The sequence below is a fragment of the Macaca nemestrina genome, chromosome 12, assembly GCF_043159975.1.
Source record: "Macaca nemestrina isolate mMacNem1 chromosome 12, mMacNem.hap1, whole genome shotgun sequence".
In the NCBI taxonomy this organism is placed as follows: domain Eukaryota; kingdom Metazoa; phylum Chordata; class Mammalia; order Primates; family Cercopithecidae; genus Macaca; species Macaca nemestrina.
Window position 1 is genome coordinate 71,013,285 of NC_092136.1, and position 27,502 is coordinate 71,040,786.

Sequence of the window (27,502 nt, forward strand, 5' to 3'; positions counted from 1 at the left end):
TTCTTCAATAAATGTGGTCCGTCTAAAGAGCCTTCTAGAGACCAGAAGGATTTGGCCAGAGTTTTGCAGTAAGGCAGAATGTGGTTTGGTTAAAGAAAGGACCTTAAGGAACAAAATGAGCAGCCTGCCTACAGATGCAGAGATCATAGAGTTTATGATATTTTGGGGGGACAGGAGACCTGTTTGTGGGCATACATTAGTGAATCGCTGAGTCTTTTTCACCTAAAAAAAATGTAGCAGTCAACTTCTCTTTTTTTTTTTTTTTTTTTTTTGAGACGGAGTCTCGCTCTGTCCCCAGGCTGGAGTGCAGTGGCCGCATCTCAGCTCACTGCAAGCTCCGCCTCCCGGGTCTACGCCATTCTCCTGCCTCAGCCTCCCGAGTAGCTGGGACTACAGGTGCCCGCCACCTCACCCGGCTAGTTTTTTGTATTTTTTAGTAGAGACGGGGTTTCACCGTATTAGCCAGGGTGGTCTCGATCTCCTGACCTTGTGATCCGCCCGTCTCGGCCTCCCAAAGTGCTGGGATTACAGGCTTGAGCCACCGCGCCCGGCCTAGCAGTCAACTTCTCATCATTTTCCATCTTTGCAAAATTTTCTCTTGCTCTCTGCCTAGCATTTATTTTCGGTTTAACGTCTTTCAAATCTGGGCATGACCGGGGACCTTGTGAGATCCTAGTTGGGAGCGATTGGCTAGCATTAAGAAGCTGTAGGTCTTAGGAGTTAGATAAGGGCTCATGAATCAGTAAGTACCCTTACCTTGAGAGCCTTACCTAATTAGCCACCTGAGCTTTGGACAAGGTGCCTTCAGACTGGGTTAGTGCTTGGCCCCAAATGAATAAACTCCTTAATGAGAGAGCAAGTAAAGATGTCTTTCCAGATGGTACAGGTTAATTATAGCCATAGTTTATACCTTCCCTTATTTTTTTTACTTGAGCCAGAAGACTGGTTTGGATGTAACTTAAATAACCTTTTTTGGTCAGGAGGCAAATATTAAAGCCAGATCATGTCTTACTCTTAACATTTATAGTACTCCATGAAGTGCTAATGATCCTCTAAGCCTCAAGTCTAGTCTCAGCCTTAGGGCTTGCCCTTCTGAGCTGCTTTCCCTGAGGCTCTGACAGCATTGCTGTCCTCTGCTTCACCAACATTCAATTATCTCTATCCTCTTCTAGTAGTTTTAAAATATGTCCACTTTCCCAGGAGGAAAGGCAGTGAAATCACTTGATCACCTTAAATATACTTTATTCACAGCTCTATAATGAAGTCAGAAGTCTTATTTCTCTATTTTCTAGATGGAGAAACTAAGCCATAGATAGTAGCATGCTTGGTCCATTATGTCAAAGAGAGGCACCTTCATGCCTGGCCCAGTGTTCCAGATTTTCCTAGTTTTCCCCCTCATTGGATTTGCTTCCTTGAACAGGTAGTTGCTTTGTTTTGTTACATAGTTTTTAACATGATTTCCCTAGTGTCAGATGAATACTCCTTTCCCAGATGCTTGTTAGTTGTTTTTCAAGTGTTTGTTTACTCTATACAATTTAAGCATCTGCAGGTGAGGTGCTGGTTTGTCAGCATACTTGCTTCCCTTAATAAAGAGAATTTTCTTCAATTCTACAAGTACTCATTGAGTGCTTAATATATGCTCAGCTCTGTGCTATTCTCCTTGAAAGACATAAATCAGTATAAAGTGTGTTTTGGCTCTGAGGGAACTAATAGGTTCATGGGATGGAAGCAAATAAACATATACAGGGCCAGGACGAGGGTGAGGGAAACAAGGTGCTGGGGTATAAACTTTAGAGAGCCATTCATTCTTAAGGTCATGCAAGTGCAGGATGGGTACCTGAGAGTGTGTGCTTCCTTAAATTTTGAGCCCCAGGTCTCTTGCTTGCCCTATCCTGGTGCTAGAGACAAGCAGTTAGACCACTTAGAAAGGATGTCTAAGACAACATGAGACTGAATGACTAACATAGAACAGTACTTCTCAAATTTAATGTACATATTGATCACCTGGAGTTCTTATTAAAAGACAGATTGTGATTCAGTGGGTCTGGAGTGGTACCTGAGATGTTATGTTTCTATCAAGCACCCAGATGATACTGGTACTGCCAGTCCATGGGCCACACTTTGAGTAAAAAAGAGAAATATCCATGCTGGAGAAAGGCGGAGGACCAAATTCCCTAGGCTAGGGAATCAGGAAAGTTGCAGTTGGAGCTGGGTTCTTAAAGGATAACTAGGATGTGGATAACCAACAACAACAACAACAATGAAAAATAGGGAAGGGCATTATAAGCAGTGGGAAGGGTATGCAAAGGCCCAGAGACAGAAATGGGTCCCACATGTCTTGGGACAATGAATAGACAGGCTTGGTAAGATGCAGGTCCAAGTTGGAGAAGAAGAAGAAAAGAGTTTTGACATGTAGCTTGAAACCTGTGCGTGGATTGTTATTTAGAAGTGTGATTCATAATTGCCTGCTCAGGTACCTCCTATGTGTCCTCTCATAGTATCTGACCTCTATTCTTCTGGGAGATGAAGACCTGAGTCAGGGCACCTGAATAAATTCTGCGAGGCAGTGTGGATAGGAAAAGGAAGGAGGGATGTTGACTTCATTACCCAGATTGGTTAGGCAAAGTCCTGGTAAATTTATTTTTTGACTTAGCTGGGAGATGTAGAAGCTGGAAAGCCTGCCTTCAATAGTGTGATGGGCATTTCCAGTACACATACATAAAGGATGCCTGGTAAATATGTGCTTATTTGACTCAGTAGTAGAATGGAGTTCTACCTGTGTTATTATTTCAAATGTTCAACTTACGGTACTTTTCTGAAGTTATCAGAACAGTGGGTAAGAGGACCTTGAACATCTTAAGTACTAAAGGAATGGTTGTTGATTGATTTGAGTATTTCTAAGGCCTTGTCTCTCTTCTGTAGACCAGATCAAAGAACATTTTCAGCTCAATTCAGTATAAGAAGGCATTGAGTGACTTATGTACTGAGTACTTGGGTATGCTTGTGTATGACTGCAAGGAGGTAGAAGACTTGAGCCCTAAACTCAAAGAATATAGTATTACTCTAGAGCAGTGGTTTTCAACTAGGGGGATGCTATGGTGATGGACAGGACACCTTCCTCAACAGAGAATGAACCACCCCAAAATATCAGTAGTGCCACGGTTGAAAAACAAACTCTGAAAAGATAAGACTACCAAATAGAACCAGAACTTTGAGGTTGGATGGCTAGTGATATTATTAGTTGATAGCAGCAGGGCAAGAACTAAGTTCAGTTTGCCCGGGTCCAGTGTAGCCTAATGGCTACCATAGGGCCATTTAGAGTCATAGGGTGTTATATTTAACTCTGTCTCCCACTAATCCTGATTGATACTTTTTGCTCTAGCTGCACTCAATTGCTTGTGTACTATGCAATTTTATTCCTTCCTGTCTATGTTAGTCCTTTTGCCTAGAACATATTTCTCTTATTTCTTCTGGATAATCCACATCTCCTCCATAAAGCCTTCCCTAGTCTAAAACACCCCAGTTTGGGTTAAAAGATTAAAAGGCAAGGCACCTCTTTATTCTATAGCTAGTCTTTATTATGTAATAGATAAGTTTTCTGTTTATGTCTCTCTTTCTCACTAGGCTGTGAGCATCTTTGGAGTTAGGGATTCTTGTCTTCTTCTGCCCTTATTGCCTAGCACAGACGTGCAACACATTCAGTCATAGACATGAGCCAAACTAGGTGGTTAAAGAAGGGAGAGATCAGTGTGAAATAGAATGGTTGGTAAGGCTTCATAGAGATACTAAGACTTGAAGCTTCTCTAATTCCTTGAAGATACTGATAAATGTGTGAGCACCTTATATTGGCAGGCACAGTTTTAAGACAGTAACGGATTTTTCTGGTGGTGTCTTTCTACAGGTTGATATGTCAGATCTCTCTCCAGAGGAGCAATGGAGGTAAGTGTGGCGGTTCGGGCCTTGCAGTCTAGGAAGTGCAGGTTAACCCAGCTAATTGAGTGATACGTCTACCCATTTTGCTTTTCTGTCAGTAGGAGGCAGTGGCTCATGACCTGTAGGACTGGACTTTTGGGATCTCTCTAAGTACCTGGGTTGCTCTCTTAGTCTTGAATGTGTAAGTAGATGATTGGACCAAATCATCTATCTGGGTTTCAATACCATTTCTACAATTTACTAGCTATGTGATTTTTGAGCAAGTTACTTTACTTCTCACAACCTTACTTTGCCCCATTTGTAAAATGAGGATCATAACAATATCTATACCTCATAGAGTTGTGAGGATTAATATATGTGAAATTCTTAGAAGAGTGCCTGGCATGTGGTAAGCTTCCAGTAAGTGTTAACTGCTTCGAAGATGATTATCATTAACATCATCATCATTATCCATGATACAGGATGGGGAGCTCTGGTTAAGAAAATGGGAGATGTATCTTCTGTTCTCAACTCTGCAACTAACTTGTTTTGTAAATAGAATGAGTCAACATATATCTTATAATGATTTCTCATCAGTAAAAGGGTTTCAGAGTGCCTGCCACGTGAACTTCACAAGGTGACTAACCAGTGAGGTGATATCAACCGTAGAATGTAATAGAAAAAACCTATTGATTTTATTTAGATTTAACATAGAATGGCAAAAATACCTGTTCACATGACAAACCCAGTGTGATTTTAGGTGATTTTAAGCTCAGTATGCACCAGTTGTGTACCTCAGCTACCAAAATATTCTGAATAATTTAGAAGATGTTTGTAGAAATATGCTATCTGCTGTAAGAGAGGTGGCAGTGCCACTGTGGTCTGCTCTGCTGAGGTCAAAACTATTTTGTTCTAAGCATGGCATGTTATTAAAAAGATCTTTAACTGGATCATGTGTAGAAGACAACCCGGATTAACAGTCTTCATATCATGTGATAGGAATAGTGATTAAAAGATCTAGAACTGTTAGCCTCAAAGGGCACAGGAAAATAGTGGTAGGATAAGGATAGTTTTGTTTTGTTTAAATAACATCATGATAAATCTTTGAAGGGGTAGCATTGGGAAAGAAGAGCCCATATGCCCTTTGTTGTTATGGAGTATGGGATTAGGTCTAATGGACTGAAGCTATAAGAAGATAGATTTTTTTTTGTCTCATTGTCAGAAATGTCTTTAATACTCAAGGTATATTGAGAGGTAATGAGCTTTCTGTCCCTAAAGCATTGGGATTTTATTCATTTATAAGCAAATATTAGTACCTGCCCAGGTGTGGTAGCTCCCACCTGTAATCCCAGCACTTTGGGAGACCAAGGTAGAAGGATCCCTTGAACCCAGCAGTTCGAGGCTGCAGTTCGTCCAGCCTGGATGACAGAGCGAGACTCTCTCTCAAAAAAAAAAGAATATATATATATGTACCTACAATGTGCCAGACACTGCTGGTTCTAAAATAGATTACCTTAAAAGGCATGTGTTCCCAGCCAGTGGAAGTATTCAAGCAAAGATTGCAAAAATGATTTTTGCATTGGGTGGGGACTTGAACTGGATGACTTCTCTGGTCTTTTCTAGATCATTCTTTGACTTCATTTTGTGCATATCCTTTCACGTATATGTTGTCTGAGAACAAGAAATTTATCTCTTGCTATCTTTATAACTCCTCATAGCCCTTAGGTGTTTTTAAGTGTACTCTAACCTCTTAGCCTACTCTCACAGCAACTCTTGAGGCAGGCAGAAAAAATATGGACTCCTTTTGACAGATGAAGAAATTGTGATGTACAGATATGAGGTTAATTGGCCATGGCCATATAGGTGGGTGTGAATCTAAGTTTCCAACTCCGAATCCTATTATCTTTCTGTCAGATTCTCCCACCCAGGGTAAAGTTTTATGTCAGATGAACCCTTAGGTGCTGAGGCTTACCGACTGGCTTTTTTTTTCCCACTCTGCCCACCAAGTTTTCCCCCCTTACATTTTGTTACGAAAAACTTTAAATACGTAGAAAAGTTGAAAGACTTGTACAGTGAACACCTTTATACTTAACTACCTGGGTTCTACACTTAACTTTTTGTTATATTTGCTTTATTGTTTATCTATAATTCATCCTTCCAGGTTATTTTTGCTGTTAATGTTTCACTGCCCATGGAACTTCCATGAAGATACCATTTATGTTGTCGTTTTCCTCCCTCCTAAATATCCTGGTGTAATGGGAATTGTATAAAAGCTTATGACTCCAGTTACATTTGTATTTGATTTTATTATTTATTTAAATTTTCCCACACTATCTGATGTATTTGATTTTCTCTCTAATTCTTCTCTTCTTTTCCTTTTTTTTTTTTTTTTTGAGACGGAGTCTCATTCTGTCGCCTAGGGTGGAGTGCAGTGTTGCAATCTCGGCTGACTGCAACCTCCACCTCCCAGGTTCAAGCGATTCTCTTGCCTCAGCCTCCTGAGTAGCTGGGATCACAGGCATGCACCACCACACCCGGCTAATTTTTGTATTTTTGGTAGAGACGGGGTTTTGCCATGTTGGCCAGGATCATCGCGAACTCCTGCCTCAAGTGATCCTCCGGCCTCAGCCTCTCAAAGTGCTGGGATTACAGGTGTGAGCCACCGCACCCAGCCTCTAATTCCTTCCTCATCCCTCTCCTTTGGATGACTATGACCCAGAGTGGTAGTAGTGATTGTTCTTAGAGCAAGTTTTTAGCCAGTGTTGGCCGAGGGAATCACTTGCTGCCAGTCTTTTAAGACCAGAGAATGCCAGCTTTAGATTAATAAAATGTTTCCAGCTGTACTCTCCAATTACTAAACTTCCTTGAACCTTTGAGGAGGCTGTTTACCTGTGGATACTGATGGTAAAGTCACTGTTGGATTAGTATAAAGGTGAAGCAGTCCAGATTTTTAAGGCTTTAACTAGTCTTAAGGATTTCTGACCCTGACGGAGAGGATAGAATGAATAAAGCAAGACTTTAATCCTGGAATCAGCATACCTTTGCAGTGTTTCTCCTTTACTGCTGTCATAAATATCAGTGACTGAGAGTATGAGACTTTATGGCTATAACCTCTTTGGGTTACTTTCTCGTTCCAGCGTCAGGTTGAAATAGGCTTGAAATAGGCAATGATGCGGGTTTCTCCTGGGACCTCCTTCATGTTACGGGAAAGATGTCAGCTGTTTCTGCCATGGGGGCAGGCAGCAGACCACTTAGCTCTAATTCCAATATCTAGGCTTGGTTGCTGGGGTCCGTAGAGCCTGTATTTTATCTCCACATGCCTGTCTGTTAGGGTGTGTGTCCTAGCCCCTAATTTGTGTGGTACCCTGTGGCTATGAAGCAGGGAATAGTGTTCTGAGCTTTGTACTGGTGGGATATCCCTGGAAAGCACTGTCCCTTTATCACTACAGCATCCCTGACTTGATTCACCCCATGTGTTTGGCTTTCAGGGTCGAGCATGCACGCATGCATGCCAAGCACCGTGGCCACGAAGCTATGCATGCTGAAATGGTCCTCATCCTCATCGCTACCTTGGTGGTGGCCCAGCTGCTCCTGGTGCAGTGGAAACAGAGGCACCCACGCTCCTACAATGTAAGCCACTTTCCTTCTTACTTCTTTGTCAGTCATCAAGAGACCCTTCCTAAGTATTCTAGGGCCCAGCCTAACCCAGGCCACATGGAGGTAGAGAAAGACAATAACAATGAACTTTATGTATGAATGATGAATAGTGTATTGGGGAGTGTGTGTGTCTAAGGGTCAGGTGATTCAGAGGGTGAAAAGGATAGAACATAAGACTACATTCATAGGCAGAAAAGACAGGTCTTCCCTTCGAAACATTGTGGGACAGATTCATGAAGGAGATAATCATCAGAAACTATTCAATTGGAGAGAGCAAAGATCACTTGACTGGGAAAACTAAGCCTCTCATGAATCTTACAGGATCTAGATTACACTAATCTAAATTTTTTTTTTTAAAAGGGCCCAGTGTGATGGCTCATGTTTGTAATCCTAGTACTTTGGGAGACTGAGGTGAGCAGATGGCTTCAGCTCAGGAGTTCAAGACTAGCCTGGGCAACATGCCAAAACCCTGTATCTACAAAAAATACAGAAATTAGCCGAGCGTGGTGGCCTGCGCCTGTGGTCTCAGCTACTGGGGAAGCTGAGAGGTGGGAAGATTCCTTGAGCCTGGGAGGTCAAGGCTGCAGTGAGTTGTGATCGTGCCATTGCACTTCAGCCTGGGAGACAGAGCAAGACCTTGTCCCAAAAAAAAAAAAGAGAGAAAAAGAAAAAACAGTAATGGATGAAATGGGGGTGGGGGGAATGACATACAGAAAACAAATAGCAAAATGACAGAAGTTAATTCTTCCTTATCAGTAATCGCTTTAAATATAAATGGATTAAATTCTTCCATTAGAAGACAGAGATTGGCAGATTGGTTTTAAAAATCCCCTCATTTATCGATATGCTGTCTATAGTAAATTCACTTTAGGTGGAAAGACACAAGCCAGGAGTGGTGGCACACACCTGTAATCTCACCTATTGGGGAGGCTGAGGTGGGAGAATTGCTTGAGCCAGGGGGTGCAGTAAACTCATAAATGAGTGAAAGCCCCCTTGGCATTTCTGGGCTTATATGTAGAAATATTTTAAATTATATAATTTTGGCTAATCTGCAAATATTTTTACAACCTATTCTGAAGAAAGTGAGTATGCATATATGCACTGCAGTAATTTTCAATAAGAACTTTTTCCTTAAGTGTGGGATCCTTTCTTTAAACATTATCTTAAGGAAAAACTCAATCTGGAAAACAGTTAAGAGGCTGCTCTGCTTGATATGAGGGTTGAGTAACCCTAACACCCCTGCTTCCCCCTCTGAAATCTCTAGGACTCATCATAGCACTGTTAGAAAACCATTGATGTGTTATTCACTAGTTAATTCTTAACAGGAAACGTGTCTGTGACTTAATGAGGCCTGTTGTACTGGGAATGTGCAGTTTTCTCATTACTGCCACATCCTGTAAACATAATGCTAAATTTTATTGGTGAGAGGATATGCTAACATGATAGCACATCTTACACTGAGAAACTTAAACTCATATCTTTAGAAAATAAGAAAAGAAATCTACCTAGGAGTGGAATTGCTGAGTCATGTGATAACTCTGTGTTTAATGTTTTGAGGAACTGCTGAACTGTTTTCCACAGAAGCTGTACAATTTTCCATTCTAACCTAAAGTGGATTGGGTTTTTCATTCCTCCACATTCTCATCAAGACTTCTTTCACTCCATTTTTTAAAAAAAATGTTATTTATTATAGCTACTTTAGTGGATGTGGATGTCATTGTGGTGTTGATTTGTATTTCCCTAATGACTAATGATGTTGGGCATCTTTTCATGTGCTTATTGGTCATTTGTGTATTTTCCTTAGAGAAATGTTCGTTTAAGTCTTTGCCCAATTTTTGGTTGAATTTTTTGTCTTTTTGTTGGGTTGTTAGAGTATTTTATATAATCTGGATAATAGACCATTATCAGATATATGATTTTCAAATATTTCCTCACATTTTATCGGTTGTCTTGTCACTTTACTGGTAGTGTCCTTTGATGCATAAACAGTTTTAAATTTTGATGAAGTCCAGTATATCTATTTTTTTCTTTTATTGCTTGTGCTTTTAGTGTCATATCTGAGAATCCATTGCCAAATCCAAGGTCGTAGAGATTTACCCCTATGTTTTCTTTGAAGAGTTTTATAGTCTTGGCCAGGTGCGGTGGCTCACGCCTGTAATTCCAGCACTTTGGGATGCCGAGGTGGGCGGATCACAAGGTTAGGAGTTTGAGACCAGCCTGGCCAACATGGTGAAACCCCGTCTCTAATAAAAATACAAAAATAGCTGGGCATGGTGGCACATGCCTCTAATCCCAGCTACTCGGAAGGCTGAGGCTTGAACCAGGGAGTCAGAGGTTGCAGTGAGCCAAGATCACACTACTGCACTCTAGCCTGATGACAGAGCAAGACTCTTTCACCTCCCAGACTGCAAAAAAAAAAAAAGAGTTTTATAGTCTTAGCTCTTACGTTTGGATTTTTGGTCCATTTTGAGTTTTTGTAAATGGTGTGAGATAAGGATCTAAGTTCGTTCTTTTGCATATGGATAGCCAGTTGTCCCAGCATCATTTATTGAAGAGACTTCTTTTTCCATTGGATGGTCATGGCACTCTTGTCAAAAATCAACTGATCAAAGATTACGTTGGTTTATTTTTGTACTCTCAGTTTTATTCCGTTGATCTATATGTCTGTTCTTTTGCAGGTACCACATTGTTATGATTACTGTAGCATTGTAGTAAGTTCTGAAATTGGAAAGTATGTTCCTCAACTTTGTTCTTCTTTTTCAAGATTATTTCAGCTATTCTGAGTCCCTTGCAATTCCTTATTAATTTTAATATCAATGTTTCCATTTTACAAACAAAAGCAGTTGGAATTTTGATAAGGATTGGATTGATTTCTCTAGATTGTTTGGGGAAATGTTTCCATCTTAACAATATTAATCTTCCAGTACATGAACACAGGGTATCTTTTCATTTATTTGGGTCTTTAATCTCTTTCATCAATGATTTGTAATTTTCAGTGTACAAGTCTTGCACCTCCTTTGTTAAACTTAGATTCCTAAGTATTTTATTTTTTTGATGCCATTGTTAATGGAATTTTTTAAAATTTCCTTTTCGAATTATTCATTGCTAATATATAGAACTCCAACTGATCGTTTTCTGTTAATCTTCCAACTTTGCTGAATTTATTAGCTCTAATAGTTTTTAAAGTATTTTTTAAGGATTTTTTATATGTAAAATTGGTCATCTGAAAGTAGAGATAGTTTCACTTCTTCCTTTCCAGTTGGATACCTTGTTTTTTCCTGAGACAAGGTCTTATTCTGATTGCCCATCCTGGAATGCAGTAGTGCAGTTTGGCGATTTTGGCTCACTGCAGCCTCGACTTCCTCAGGCTCAGGTGATCCTCCCACCTCAGCTTTCCAAGTAACTGGGGCTACAGGTGCGTGCCACACCACCAGGCTAATTTTTTGTATTTTTGGTGGAGAGAGGGTTTCGCCAGGTTGCCCAGGCTGGTCTTGCTCTCCTGAACTCAAGCAATCCATCTGCCTTGGCCTCCCAAAGTGTTGGGATTACAGGCGTGAGCCACCGTGCCTGGCCTTCCTATTATAAGCTGTGTTTTAGTAGGAGTTAGCAACCTCCTGTCAGGAATGTTGTGGAGGGGATGTTTGTGATTTTTTATGGAATGGTTGACTGGACATCTTGAAGTCCTCCCAGTTAGCTCTGAAATCTGTATCAAATTGAATTACCCATAAGAGGTGAAGGCCTGTCTTCTTGTTAGAGGATGAAGCAGACCTGCCTAGAGACAGGATGAGGTTTTCATTCTGCAAAAGTTATGTATATTTGTTATCAAAAATTTGAATAATATAACAGTATGTGACATAGAAATCAAAAGTGTCCAGAGGGAACCACTGTTAATCAATTTGTTATAGATAGAAAAAATCTGCAAGTGTATGTTTATAAATTTTTAGATGTTTATGACATCCATTAAGTTCTGCAGCATTTTCCACCTAATACTCTCGCAAATATCTATCCATATTGGTGTGTATATCATCCTCTTAAACTAATGACTGCATAGTAATTTTGTTTTTTTTTTTGAGACCGGGTCTCTGTTGCCCAGGCTGGAGTACAGTGGTGTGATCTTGGCTCACTGCAACGTCTGCCTCCTGGGCTCAAGGGATCCTCCTACTTCAGCCTTTTAAGTAGTTGGAACTACAGGTGTGAGCCACCACACCCAGCTCATTTTTGTATTTTTTGTAGAGACGGGTTTTACTATGTTGCCCAGGCTGGTCAGGAGCTCCTGGGCTCAAGTGATCCACCCCCTCGGCCTCCCAAAGTGCTGGGATTACAGGAGTGAGCCACCACGCCCGGCCTGCATAGTATTTTGGAAAATAGATCTAAAATAAAATTTAACTTACCTCTATCGATTGACTTGGTAATTAACAGTTTATCACAGTTACAAGCAACAATTAAGTAAGCTTCTCATACATAAATTACCTGCATACCTGTGCAAGCAATTTTATAGAAATGAAATTGCCTGGTCAAAAAATGTATGTGTTTTAATTATTAATGGAACTTGCCAAATTGCCCTCCAAAAAAGTTATAGCTGTTATAGTTTACAGTCCATCAACACAGGTTTAACAGAGCTGTTACCCAATGTTAAAGAAGGTGTAGAGAGTAGTATTTTTAATCTTTGTCAGTGTGATAAAGTGAAAATATCTGATTTATTAAGTATTTCTCTAAGAATTAGTGAGGTTGAGCATGTTTTCATGCTTAGTGGTTATTTGGTTTCTTTCAATTATTTGTTCATATCATTGACTATATTTGATACTTCCTTTTTTTTTTTTTTTTTCTTTTTTTGAGATAGAGTTTCCCTCTTGTTGCCCAGGCTGGAGTGCAATGGCGCAATCTCAGCTCACCGCAACCTCCGCCTCCCAGGTTCAAGCAATTCTCCTGCCTCAGCATCCCGAGTAGGTGGGATTACAGGCATGGGCCACCATGCCCAGCTAATTTTTAGTAGATACGGGGTTTCTCCATGTTGGTCAGGCTGGTCTCAAACTCCTGACCTCAGGTGATCCGCCCACCTTGGCCTCCCAAAGTGCTGGGATTACAAGCATGAGCCACCGCGCCTGGCCTGATATTTCCATTTTTATCAAAGTAATACATACCATAGTTCTAAAAGTCAGATAGTTCTACAAGACTTCAGAAGCAAAACACATCGGTCCCCTGTCCAACTCTGTCAGTGTCTGATTCTTCTGTGACAACTACTTTTATTAATAACTTTTTTAGTTCATTTCTGATACTTTTTTTGTTTGTTTTTAAGATACAGGATCTCAGCCTTTCACCTAGGCTGGAGGGCAGTGGCTCCATCATAGCTCAATGCGGCCTCAAACACCTGGGCTCAGGCAGTCCTCCTGCCTCAGCCTCCCAAGTAGCTAGGACTACAGGCACACATCACCATGCTTGACTAATATATATTTTTTTACATTTTTTGTAGAGTTAGGTCCTGCTGTATTGCCCAGGCAGGTCTTGAATTCCTGGCCTCAAGTGATCCTCTTGCCTTAGCTTCCCGAAGTGTAGGCATTATAGCATGAGCCACCACAGTTGGCCTTGTGTTTTTTAAATAGCATGTTTTTACTGATGTATAAATTTCTACTTTATTATATTTAAATAAAATATTTGTGTTTTTTAAATAACATGTTTATACTGATGTATAATTTTCTACTTTTAAATATTATATATTGACTTCCTACTTTGGAAGGTAATAATTATATGTTTTTTGTTGTTGTTGTTTTTTTTTTTTTTTTTTTTTTTTTTTTTTTTTTTTTGGAGACAAAGTCTCGCTGTGTCACCCAGGTTGGAGTGCAATGGCATGGTCTCGGCTCCCTGCAGTCTCTGCCTTCTGGGTTCAAGCGATTCTTCTGCCTCAGCCTCCTGAGTAGCTGGGACTACAGGCTCGTGCCACCACACCCAGCTACTTTTTGCATTTTTAGTAAAGACAGGATTTCACCATGTTGGGCAGGATGGTCTCGATCTCCTGACCTTGTGATCTGCCCACCTCGGCCTCCCAAAGTGCTGGGATTACAGGCATGAGCCACCGCGCCTGGCGGTAATAATTATCTTATACTGCTATACCTATACCCCTCACATACTACAAACATTTCCTCCTCCCAATTTTTAAATAAATATTAATTGTTTACATTATTAAGTACTATATGTAAGCATTATTCATAAGCTGTATTATTCACAGCTTGAGCCATGTGGTATATTTGGTACATTTTCTTTCCTTTGCTCAGGTTTCCTTTGGAATGTTTCTTACTGATTTGTAAGAGTTCTTTGTATGTCAGGAATAAGCCTTTTGACATATTTGCTACGGATATCTTTCCTCAGTTGGTCATTTGATTTTATTTGTAGAATTGGTAGAGAAATTTTTATAGACTAGATTTATGAATGATCTTTTTTTTTAAAAAAGACGAAGTCCTTTTCTGTTGCCCAGGCTGGAGTGCAGTGGCGTGCTGTCCACTCACTGCAGTCTCCGCCTCTTGGGTTTGAGCAATTCTCCTGCCTCAGCCTCCCAAGTAGCTGGGATTACAGGCTCCTGTCACCATGCCCAGGTAACTCTTTGTATTTTAGTAGAGAAAGGGTTTCACCATGTTGGCCAGGCTGATCTCGAACTCTGGACTTCAAGTGATCCACCCAAGTGATCTACCTGCCTCGGCCTTGCAGAGTGCTGGGATTACAGGTGTGAGCCACTGCCCCTGGCCCAATTTATGAATGATTTTGTTGGCTAAGTACTCTATCTTTTGCTATTCTGTTTGGATGGCCCATCTTGCTATTCCTGATTTTCTATCTTGGTTCTTACAAAGTTCTTCTGCCTGCCTAGGTGTATTTTAGGTAATAGCCATAGCCACCAATTTTACAATTCTTGTGGACCTCTCATTCTCAAATCTGCAGTAGGTTAAAGGTCAGTTCTAGGGAGGAGAAGCAGAGCATAAGTATAGTTGGGACATTACCACCTATGTAATTATGTAGACATAATTAATAACACTAGCTAGTATTTATTGTGTACTGTCTATTTATTTGTTCAGTCAGTAGATATTCGTTGATCCTTTCTATTCCCATGCTGGGGCTGTGCTCAGTTAAATTGTTTCTTTTGTGGAGAAACCACTTTGAAAAACAGTTTCAAACTGTTTTTAAATTAAACTCCCTATGATCTGGGAGTTTAATTCCTAGATATATGCCAGGAGATTTTGGTACACCCTCCTAGGATTTTTCTTTTTTCTTTTTTTTTTTTTTTTGAGTCAGACTTTTGCTCTGTTGCCCAGGCTGGAGTGCAGTGGCACGATCTCAGCTCACTGCAACCTTTACCTACTGGGTTCAAGCAATTCTCCTCCCTCAGTCTCCCGAGTAGCTGGGATTACAGGCGCCCGCCACCATGCCCAGCTACTTTTTGTATTTTTTAGTAGAAACAGGGTTTCACCATGTTGGTCAGGCTGGTCTCGAACTCCTGACCTCAGGTGATCCACCTGCCTCGGCCTCCCAAAGTGCTGGGATTACAGATGTGAGCCACCGTGCCCGGCCCCTCTTACGATTTTTCATAGCAACACTATTTGCAGTAGCAAAAACTTGAAAATGACAATACGTAAAGGTGAATGGGTAAGTTGTGATATATTCACATAATGAAATATAACATAAAATAATACTTATGACATACTTATAAAAACAAAATATAAATAACTATAGCTACAAATAATGGTAAGGATGAAGCTTAGTGGTATAATATTGAGTACAAAAGATAAGCCTTAGAAGACCACTTATAAGTTGACACTTTTTATAGAAAGGTAAAAATAATGGAAGCTTAAGTGGTATGTTTTCTTTTTTTTGGCTAAGTTTGTGTTATGCATAAATGGTATGTTTTAAAATTATGTATATGTGTGATAAAACCATATTTTACTTTATTTTGAGACAGGGTCTTTCTCTGTCACCCAGTCTGGAGTGTGGCGGCATGATCACAGCTCACTGCAGCCTCAACCTCCTGGGCTTTGTTGATCCTCCCACCTTAGCCTCCCAAGTAATTGGGACCACAGTTGTGCACCACCCATGCCTGGCTAAATAAAAAAATTTTTTTTCTAGAGATGGGGGTCTTCCTGTGTTGACAAGACTGGTCTCCAACTCCTGGCCTCAAGCAATCCTCCCACCTTGACCTCTCAAAGTATTGGGATTACTGGCATAAGCCACCGTGCCAAGACAAAACCGTATTTTACAAAAGCAAGGGAATACAATCAAGATTCCAGATAATGGTAACCTTGTATAGAAGAGAGATTGCAGGATAGGATAGAGAAGAGCACATAGCTAGATATAAGTAATTTTAGATGTTTTACATCTTAGGTTCATTTGTGGGTTCAGTATTTATCATGTTATTAAATAATTCATGTAAAAAGTAAAGAAATTATGTCATGTGGTACAGGATGGATGAACCTTGAAGACATACTAAGTGAAATAAGCCAGTCACAAAGAGACCAATATGATTCCACTTATATGAGATATCTAAAGTAGTCAAATTCATAGAAACAAAGTAGAATGATGGCTAGGGGGTGGGGGGAATTAGGGGCTATAGAGTTTCCATTTTGCAAGACAAAAAAGTTCTGGAGATCTGTTACAGAATAGTAACAGACAGTAATACATACCACTATTGAACTGTATACTCAAAGATGGATAAAATGGAAAATTTTTTGGTTTTTGAAACCACAAAAGTAGTTTTGGTTGACACAGTGGCTTACACCTCTAATCCCAGCACTTTGGGAGACTAAGGTAGAAGGATCACTTGATCCCAGGAGTTCCAGACCAGCCTGGGCAATGCAGGGAGACCCTGTTTCTTCTAAAAATTAAAAACTTAGCTGAGTGTGGTGGTGTGCACCTGTAATGCCAACTATTTGGGAGGCTGAGGCGGGAAGATTGCTTGAGCCCAGGAGTTTAAGGCTTTAGTAAACTATGATCACGTCACTGTACTCCAGTGTGGGTGACAGAGTGAGACTCTGTCATTTAAAAAAAGACAAAATAATAATAACTTTAAAAAATTAAAGTGGTCCATGCATGGTCTAATGATGAGAATGTTTATTAACCAAATAATTTGAATAATTTATTTTTTTCTCTACCTAAAGTTCAAAAATAAAGCAAGAAAGAAAGCAACTACCAAGACAGGGACTTACCTTACCTTGAGATACGCTATAGGCCGGGCGCGGTGGCTCAAGCCTGTAATCCCAGCACTTTGGGAGGCCGAGACGGGCGGATCACGAGGTCAGGAGTTCGAGACCATCCTGGCTAACACGGTGAAACCCCGTCTCTACTAAAAAATACAAAAAACTAGCCGGGCGAGGTGGCAGGCGCCTGTAGTCCCGGCTACTCGGGAGGCTGAGGCAGGAGAATGGCGTAAAAACCCGGGAGGCAGAGCTTGCAGTGAGCTGAGATCCGGCCACTGCACTCCAGCCTGGGCGACACAGCGAGACTCCGTCTCAAAAAAAAAAAAAAAAAAAAAAAAAAGATACGCTATAAGAATAGACAGACAGACCAGTGGGACAGAATGCAGATCTCAGAGAGATAGATGGGAATTTAATTTACAATAAAGATGTAACCACCAATCAGTAAGAAGGTATTCATTGTTAAGTAGATTAGTTGAGAAAACTGGCTCACCACAAGGAGAAAAATTAAAACTAGGTTTGTACATAATACTGAATACAAAGGGGACTCAACATGAAGACCTAATTATGAAAGGTAAAGTTATGAAACTAATTTTTAAATGTAAGCAGACTGGGTGTGGTAACTCATGCCTGTAATCCTAGCACTTTGTGAGGCTGAGGTGGGCAGATCACTTGAGCCCAGAGGTTCAAGACCAGCTTGGGCAACATGGCCAAACCCTATCTCTACAAAAAATACAAAACGTAGCCAGGTGTGGTGGTACATGCCTGTAGTCCCAGCTACTCAGGAGGCTGAGGTGGAAGGATCACTTGAGCCCAAGAGTTTGAGGTTGCAGTGAACTGAGATCATGGCAGTTCACTACAGTGTGGGTAACAGATGAAACCCTGTCTCAAAATAAATAAATAAATAAATTTTTTAAAATAAAAATGTAAGCAAGTAAGAAAGATTTGATAAATTTGATTTTATAAATTAAGGATTTCTGTTCTGTTAAAGATATGATAGGCAGAGTTAACTGATAACTGAATGGAGAAGAGATGAATAATGATTAAAACTGACAGTAGATTAATATCTATCCAGAGAAACTCCTACAAATCAACAAAAGACAGCAACTCCAACAGAAAAACAGGCCAGGGATATGAACATATTTACAGGAGAGGAAACCCAAAAGGCCATCAAGCATGAAAAGAGATGCTCAGAGTCATTAGTAATTAGAGAAATGCACATAAAAATATGAGATATCGCTTTTCATCTATTTTTAGGTTGGCAAAAACTAGAAAGCTGAATAGTGCCAAGTGTTGGCAAGGATCAGAGGCTATAGGAGCTTTTTTGTACTTTTTTGTGGGTATGAAGACTGGTACAGGCATTGTGGATAGCAGCATGGCATTGCTGAGTCAGAGTGAATGTACACACCCTGTGACACATCCTAAGGGGACATGGAAGAGGGTGTTCACTGAAGTGTTAATTATGGCTGAACATTGGGGAGTTGGAGGCAATCTGGATATCTGTCTCTGAGGGAGTAAATAGGTAAAATGTGACGGATGCATATCATGAAATTGTTTTACAGTTAAAAGCAATACATTAAGTACCTATAGGAACTTGGGAGGACCTTAAAAGCATAGTACTGAGAGGAAAAAGTAAGAAACAGAAAGATGTATAACACAATGCCAATTAATAAAAATATAAGCAGAGAAAGCAATAAACAGTTTGTATAAACAGGTACAAATAAAAATATACATGTGAAGCACATTAGAATGTCTGTGGGGTGAGGAATAGTAATGAAAGAATCAGGAAGACTCCCCAGAGAATGTTGTGTAAAGGAGAGGCACTGGGATTGTTGTTGAGTAGTAGAAACATGAACTGTTTGAAATTAGCCATTAGAGCTTTCAAAAAAAAATGCCTCTTATGGCATGCCAAGAAATGATGGAATTAATTGATAAGGCTCTGTTTCTTTCAAACTGAATGAAACTTTTTGTTCTTCACTAGTGCAGGTTGGTGGTGCATCCTTTTAGTGGGCATCCATGACCACTGAATGGAAAAACACTAGCTCTGTTCTCCTAGACCAAGGTTTCTCAACAGAGGAACTATTGGCATTTTGGGCCAGATAACTCTTTGTTTTCTCGGGGGCTGTCCTGTATATTATAGAATGTTTAATAGCATCCCTACCCTCTATTCACTAGATGCTACTGACACCCTTGTCCACTTGTAACAACCAGATGTCTCCAGACATTGCCAAATGTCCCCTGGGAAACAAAATCACCCCTGATGAGAAACACTGTCATAGGCTCTAGAACCTAGAGCAACATGGATATTGCCAGCTATGAGACTGATGATGAGCAGGTATTCCAGTCCACTGAGAAGTATTAAGTTCTGTCCATAACTTAGAAGCTCAAGTCCAACCTTCACATTAAGAGAAATGTAGGCTGGGCGGCTGGGTGCGGTGGCTCATGCCTATAATCCCAGCACTTTGGGAGGCCGAGTGGGCAGATCAAGTGAGGTCGGGAGTTGGAGACCAGCCTGACCAACATGGAGAAACCTTGTCTCTACTAAAAATACAATATTAGGCCGGGCGCGGTGGCTCAAGCCTGTAATCCCAGCACTTTGGGAGGCCAAGACGGGCGGATCACGAGGTCAGGAGATTGAGACCATCCTGGCTAACACGGTGAAACCCCATCTCTACTAAAAAATACAAAAAACTAGCCGGGCGAGGTGGCGGGCGCCTGTAGTCCCAGCTACTCGGGAGACTGAGGCAGGAGAATGGCGTGAACCCGGGAGGCGGAGCTTGCAGTGAGCTGAGATCCGGCCACTGCACTCCAGCCTGGGCGACAGAGCGAGACTCCGTCTCAAAAAAAAAAAAAAAAAAAAAAAAAAAACAATATTAGCCAGGTGTGGTGGTGCATGCCTGTAATCCCAGCTACTCAGGAGGCTGAGGCAGGAGAATCACTTGAACCCAGAAGGCGGAAGTTGCGGTGAGCCGAGACTGCGCCTTTGCATGCCAGCCTGGGCAACAAGAGCGAAACTGGGTCTCAAAAAAGAAATGTAGGCTGGGCATAGTAGCTCATGCCTGTAATTCCAGCATTTTGGGAGACTGGAGTGGAAGGATAGGTTGATCCCAGGAGTTTGAGACCAGCTTGGGCAATGTAGTAAGACCCAATCTTTAAAAAAAAAATTAGCTGGGTGTGGTAGCGTAGGCCTGTAGTCCTAGCTACTTTGGAGGCTGAGATGGGAGGATCACTTGAGCCTGGGAGGTTGAGGCTGTGATTGTCACAGTGGACTGTGATTGTGCCACTGCACTCCGTCCTGGGCAACAGAGTGAGACCCTGTCTCAAAAACAAAAAACAGTATGGGCTCAGTGGCTTACGCCTGTAATCCTAGCACTTTGGGAGGCTGAGGCAGGCAGATCACCTCAGGTCAGGAGTTTGAGACCAGCCTGGCCAACATGGTAAAACCCTGTCTCTACTAATAATACAAAAATTAGCCAGGCGTGGTGGCAGGTGCCTGTAATCCCAGCTACTGGGGAGGCTGAGGCAGGAGAATTGCCTGAACCCGGGTGGCAGAGGTTGCAGTGAGCCAAGTTCATGTCACTGCACTCCACCCTGGGCGACAAGAGTGAAACTCCGTCTCAGAAAACAAAAAGCAAACCAAAAAAAAAAAAAAAAACCCAAAAAACAAAAGCCCTACTTACAAAGAAGAGGCCAAATAAATAAGGTTAAAAGAAGAACAAATGTAAAATTTAAAACAAAAAATTTGTAAAAATATATTAAAAAAAAGCCGTGTTGTTTGGAGTAAGAGATCATACTGTATCTAAATTTTAGATACTGTTCTTTTCAATTCTAGCAATACTAATACTTTAGATTGCTTATAGTTCAGATTTGTTGATGATTTAAAAAATACTCCACCTACTCTGTTATAGCACTTATACTGAATTGTGGTTGGTTCTTTCTCCTCAGCAGACTTGCATTCTTCTCATTTGCTCTCTCTCGGAACCTCATAACAGCTCTGCAAGGTAGTCAGGGTAGGTATTTATCTCCAGTTTTCAGATTAATAAACCAAGGTACAGAATCCTGAAGTGATTGCTGGGAACACATGACCATTAAATTGGAGAGTTGGACCTAAAACCAAAATGCGATTCTTGGTTAAGTGCTCTTTCTGTAGGTTCCTCTTAAAGGCTTCAGGAAATTTTTATCAATTTCTGCCATAGTCAGAAGTTTTTAACCCTCTTGAGTTTCCTTATTTAACGCCTGTTGCCTAAGTCCTTTCCTTGGATCTCAGGTACTTTCTCAACCTCCTCTTAAGTCTCTTCATCATCTTGCCTACCTAGCCTCTCCAGATTTCTCCACAAACTCAGTGAATGATGATTGGTAGGCAGCTTAAGAGACAGAAGATCTGGATTGGAAACCTAGCCCAAACCAGACTTGCCTTTTGGCTTCTGCATAGCTCAGTTTTCATCATCTAGTCAGAGTCTAACATTACTCTTTAGCTCCCTCAGGGATGTTAGGGGAAGGGATAAGTTTATGCCTGGAAAAGTATCCATCCTATTTTTGAAGTTCTCTAGGGAGAAGCTTTCATCATCTCTGTCTGCTACCAAATACAGTATATCTTTAGATCTCTACCTCCTGAACTGCTTTCCCTCCTGGAACCGGTGAGTGGCAAAATCTCCTACCTGGAAATCTTTAAAGTACTGTAGATTTTTCTTAGACCAAGATATTAAGAGGATTACTAGAATGTGGAATTAGAGAATTCTGACTAAGATGGTAAGGGGCTGTAATTCACTTTCTATGAGAAATAAAAACTACTATCTTCAGAATATAATGAAAACTTGTAGCTGTGGTATTTTTATCGGCCTCCTTTGAGTCTCATCTACCTCTTTAGGCTCATTTCTCAGCCCTTCCTCAAATACTAGCTGTCTTTTCTCAAGTATACCATGCCCCCTCATCCTGGAACACTCATCATGATGCCTTTTTCTATCTGGACCTGTTTGGCCATCAGGACGGAGATCAAAGGATTCTTCTTTCAGGCAGCCTTCCTTGGGAGGTTTCTCCACTTTGAGTGGAGTGCCTCTCTATACTTTCTTGGTCACCAGCCCTTACTCCATTAAAGCACTTAATTGTGGTTATATGTTTCTCCTCAGTAGACTTGTATTCTTCAGGAGATTTTGGTTTTCATCTCTGAATTCCCCAGTCATTAGCATGGCGTCCAGTAAGTGCTCAGTAAATGTTTATTAAGTGACTGCTTGACTGACTCATTTGCTTGAAGTGGAAGAGATGGGAAAGAAGACATAGTTCTAGGTATTAGAATGAGTTCTCAAAAGAAACATGGAGTAAATTTACTTTGTGCTCCTCTGAAAGATGAGTTGGACCCAGAGACAGAAGTGACACAAAGGCAGATTTTTCAGGTCAGCATCAGGAAAGAGCTGTCTAGCAAATATATTCGTATTGGAATGGCCTTACTTGTGTGTTAAGGATGACTATGTGTAGGTGCGATAGGAGGGAAACAACTCCAACCGTGTTCTGCCTTGTAGAGTGTCCAGTAACGTGTAGTGTCTCACCAGGTCATAGAAACTACACTGAATATGTCTGTTTATTGGGCCTCTGGATGACTCTTCAGCTATCATTTATCTGAAGCCTTCCTGTAGTCTTCTCCAGGCTTAATATCCTGGTGTCTTCAGCTGTTCCTTATGTGATTTGGTTTCCAGACCCTTTATTACAATCCTAGCTGCTCTCTTACGGCCTGCTGTCTTATGACCATGCTTATTTGTTAGTGTTCTTTGTATGGTGTGGCCCCAAGCCCTGATCCCAGGGTCCCAGGGATACTTTAACAGAGCAGAGAACAGTAGACCTGCTGCCTCCTCCATTCTGGGTATATTCTTTTTTTTTTTTTTTTTTTTTTTTTTTTTTGAGATGAAGTCTCACTCTGTTGCCCAGGCTGGAGTGCAGTGGCACGGTCTCGGCTCACCGCAACCTCTGCCTCCCGAGTTCAAACAATTCTCCTGCCTGAGCCCCCCAAGTAGCTAGAACTACAGGCGTGTACCACCACGCCCAGCTAATTTTTGTATTTTTAGTAGAGACAGGGTTTCATCATGTTGATTGGCCAGGATGATCTCGATCTCTTGACCTCGTGATCTGCCCGCCTTGGCCTCCCAAAGTGCTGGAATTACAGGCATGAGCCACGGCACCTGGCCCATTCTGAGTATTTTCTTAGTTAAGCAGGGTTGTCTTGGCTATGTTGGCAGCAGCCCTGTTGGCATATATTCCCTGGCAATTTGTGGTTAACTGAAACCCCTAAGCCTGTTTCATGTGAGCTACTATTAAGCCATTCCTTCCCCGTCCTATACTTTGGTAGTTAGGTTTCATCTTGTGGTTTTGAGTCTTCATTTCAGCTTATTAGCTCATGGAATGTTAGGGCTAAAAGAACCCTAAATATAAACTTTATTCATTTTGATCTTATTTCTTCTATTTTCCATGTTCTCTGCCTCCCTTTCTCTCCCCACAAGCTTTGTGCTGTCCACAGTTTGGAGGTTGTGTTTTCTTCCAAAGCATTTATGAAAATATTGAGCAGAGCCATGGAGCATGTCCCAGAATCCTACCTCCAGTTGACTGCAGTCTATTTGTCAGCATATTTTCAAGCTGATTGTTCTATTAGCTGTGGGTCTCTACCTTTATTCTACTACTTGGGCTTATAGTTTCATTTCATCCACAATATTGCTTTTCAGCCAGATAGGGTGGGAGGGTGATCTCTAGCTTACAACATGAGGAGACGTAGAGGTGGTAAGATGAGAATCCTGAAAGTCAAAAGTGCCAAGCATCTGCAGACTGGAAAGGCACCTGATGCACAGGGAAAGATATGATCTGTTTTCATGAATTCTGATTTCTCTGAGATGAAAGGGATCTGCAGGTTTTCTTATTAGAAATAATTGTCAGGTAGTGTTGATTCCATCTCTACCAACACACCTTCTACTCATGGTTCCAGATCTCAGTTAAGAGGCAATCCATTTAAATGTGAAATAGCTCTTACTGTTAGCATCTGACATCGTCATCTCAACTATTTTAGCCTTGTGGAGGAATAAGCAGGATATTGCTATTCTTGTCCCTCAGTAAATCAATGAGTTAGTTTCAGGCTAGTCTTCAGCTTTGTATTTGCACATTCAGGGAAAGAAGGATGAATGACTTTTGTGTTACTCCTTCCACCTGGCCAGACCCAAGCCTCCTTTAGAATCATTCAAAACTCTGCCTCTTCCAGGATGTTTTCCTGACAGCTCCTGCCTCATCTTTCCTCTGAATTCACATGTCAGTACTTGATGCTTTGTACTGGCCACCTAATTCATGTGTTTATATCCCATCAGCCAAGTCCTGGAGGGCCAAGGCTTTCATGCTTTCCATAGCATCAGGCACAAGTGTTTGAGCAAATTAGTGAACCAAGTGTGTCTCCATAAGTGTTGCCATGAGATGGCACCGGAGGCCCTGCAATTGTTCTGCATAACTTTTAGCTGTTTATTGCCATTTATATGCCTTCCTTAATGAAGTTTAAACTTATTTACCAAGCAAAATGCCGATAAATACTAAAGTAGAAACTGAAAAAAAAAATTATTTTTATTTATTTATTTATTTATTTTTTTTTTAAGAGGCAGGGTTGCGCCATGTTGCCCAGGCTGGTCTCGAGCTCCTGGGCTCAAGCGATCCATCTGCCTCAGCCCCACAAAGTGCTGGAATTACAGGAGTGAGCCACCATGCCCAGCTTACAGTAGAAATTTTAAACCAAACAAAGAAACCAGGTAACTTCCCCTTTTATCGCATGGTAGAATGTTCTGTTCACTCAGCTCCTCTGCCTTGCCCCTCCCCAGGAACTTGCCCTTCCACCAGCAGCTGCTTTCTAGGCCCCAAGCATAAGCTGGCTTTCACTCCCTAATGGAGACGGCCTGGGGACCTGAAAATGGCCTCAAATTCTTGGTTTGTGTTTTCTGATAATTTATTTTCCTCGAAAGGACAATTAAACATTAATAAGAAATTGCTTATAACCTCATCACTTTTCATATGTCAGTTATTTCAGTTTCCTCATTCTGGTCTTTGCTCCTTTGTATGTGTGACTTTATGCATTTTTAATCATGCAAAGCCGTAATAAGAGCTCTCATTTACTGAGCGCTTATTATGAATTACGCACCACACTTGTTTTATATATATTACTTCCATTTAAATATAAAAACTATTATATAAAATGCTTATATTTACTACACTACTCATAATGAATGCTGACATTATTAGGAACTGTTCTAAGTGTTTCCATGCCTTAACTCATTTAACCCATACAACCTTATGAGAATAGATAACGTTAACCCCATTTTACCGTAGTTTAGAGAACCAAAGCTTATCAGAGTGAAGCGATCTGCCTAGTTAACACAGTAATTAGCTGTATTGGGATTCATATTTAGATAGTTTTAATTCTAAAATTTCTGATCATTTCAATGTATCATTTCATTTTGTTCATTCTTTAATCATTTCTATTTGGACTTCTGGAAATGGTCTGAAGGCTAACAGAATCATTAAAATTAGAGTTTGATTTAGATCTTTTTCCTGCAGCTAACCTGGTAGCTCCTAGAGGACTAGAGGTCATGTTTATTTCTGTACTCCTTTTCCCATTAAATGCAAAATTAATACTTAATGGGTTGAATGAGTAAGTGGGTGAACACTATCTCTACTCTCCTAGGAAGTCTGGGATACAGAACTAGTTGATAGAAACTTAGCCTGTTAGAACTTGAAGGGGTTTGAAAAATCAAGCCAATCCCTTCCTCCAAGGAAGGAGGAAGGACCTCCTTAGGGTGACCCAGTGAGTTGGAGGCAGAACAGTACTAGAACCCCGGTCTCCTGGGCTTCTACTCCACCATCTGGTTTCAAAAAGCCTAATCCTATGTCTAAATTCCTTTCTCTCTCCCCTTTTTTCCCTTTCTCTCTTGCCTCTTCTTCTCTATCTCTTCTCTCTCACACACAGTCTCTCTCTCTCTCTCTTTCTCTTGGTGTGACTTGATGTAGCTTTACATACTTGATGTATATCTCTTTTTTTTTTTTTTTGAGACGGAGTCTCGCTGTGTCGCCCAGGCTGGAGTGCAGTGGCCAGATCTCAGCTCACTGCAAGCTCCGCCTCCCGGGTTTTTACGCCATTCTCCTGCCTCAGCCTCCCGAGTAGCCGGGACTACAGGCGCCCGCCACCTCACCCGGCTAGTTTTTCGTATTTTTTAGTAGAGACGGGGTTTCACCGTGTTAGCCAGGATGGTCTCGAACTCCTGACCTCGTGATCCGCCCGTCTCGGCCTCCCAAAGTGCTGGGATTACAGGCTTGAGCCACCGCGCCCGGCCTTTTTTTTTGTATTTCTTAGTAGAGACGGGGTTTCGCCGTGTTAGCCAGGATGGTCTCGATCTCCTGACCTCGTGATCCACCCGTCTCGACCTCCCAAAGTGCTGGGATTACAGGCTTGAGCCACTGCGCCCGGCCACTTGATGTATATCTCTAGATGTAATTTTTTCATCCTAAAATTTCAAGCCCGAAAACTACAAAACAAACAAAATTTTTCTTTCCTGATGCCCAGGCTTAATCCTAATTGTGTCTTTGTCCAACTCAGAATAGAATCCAGGATCTCTGCTTCTGTCCTCACCCAAAATGTGCAGAGCTGCAGCTCATGTAGAGAAACTTACCTTGATTCACATTCCTCTTCAGAACATACTATTGGTGATTGGTGGGGAGTGGGAAAGAGCATCTTAGAGCAGGCTGGTTGTTTTAATGCAACAGCCAAGTTTTTGAAAAACTGGCAGGAGAACAGGAATTTCTGTTTTTTTCTCAGAGAGAGCAAATGTGACCAGACTATGTGATTTAATTCTTCTCTGGGCCTACTGTTTTGTAAACAGTCCCATGAGCCTGTTAAAGCAAATAGCGTGAAGACCAAAAACCCTCCACCCCTTCTTGCCATATGCCACCCTTTTAGTTTCATAAGTTGGGTTGCCTTTTCCCCTAGTTTAAATAATCTGCAGTTGTTTGTTGTGATGTCTTTTCTTGGTGCTCCTAGTGTCTCGCAGAAAATGGCACCTGGGGCATTATTTGGGTAGCCGTTTGTTAGTACATCCTGGTGCTTCCACACTTTTTATGTAAGGTCAGACTGTTTTAGAATGCTTCATTCAGAGAGTCAGTTGTGGGTTCCTGTGCAGTGAATTGTTATTGAGGCTTCATGGCTCATGGACCAGCAGCCAGTACCCTCAGGTACACAGAATGGGAACCTCTAAAGCAAAGTGGTTCTGCTTACCATTTTCTCTGTCCTGTTCTGTTTCTTTTTTCCTATAAAATGATGCTTTTGTGTGTGTGTGTGTGTTTTGTTTTTTAAGATGGAGTCTCACACTCTGTCACCTGGGCTGGAGTGTGATGGTGCAATCTCAGCTTGCTGCAATCTCCACCTCCCAGTTTCAAGCGATTCTCCTGCCTCAGCCTCCCAAGTAGCTGGAATTACAGGTGCCTGCCACTAGGCCTGGCTAATTTTTGTATTTTTAATAGAGACGGGGTTTCACCATGTTGGCCAGGCTGGTCTTAAACTGCTGACCTAAGGTGATCCACCTGCCTTGGTCTCCCAAAGTGTTGGGATTACAGGCGTGAGCCACCATGCCTGACCATCTGAGGCTTTTTTTTGGTCACAGAGAAGTCTGTAAGAGAATGGTAGCTACAGACAAACACTAAAACGAAGCTCTAAGCTGCACTACCTATTATGGCAGCCATCAGTCCCATGTGCCTGCTGA

The 27,502-nt window shown here is 41.3% G+C and overlaps 1 protein-coding gene across 2 annotated transcripts in view; it reads left to right on the forward strand.

Annotated features, from left to right (window-relative positions):
* LOC105468688 (ring finger protein 121) overlaps positions 1-27,502 on the forward strand; it is a 67,611-nt gene that overhangs the window by 24,309 nt on the left and 15,800 nt on the right. Inside the window, exons 2-3 of one of the 2 annotated variants that reach the window (XM_011718892.2) lie at positions 3,902-3,939; positions 7,401-7,542. In XM_011718892.2, the coding sequence (XP_011717194.1) occupies positions 3,902-3,939; positions 7,401-7,542 (180 nt within the window). The remainder of the gene's footprint in view (positions 1-3,901; positions 3,940-7,400; positions 7,543-27,502) is intronic. The other variant, XM_011718893.2, reaches the window with a different exon arrangement.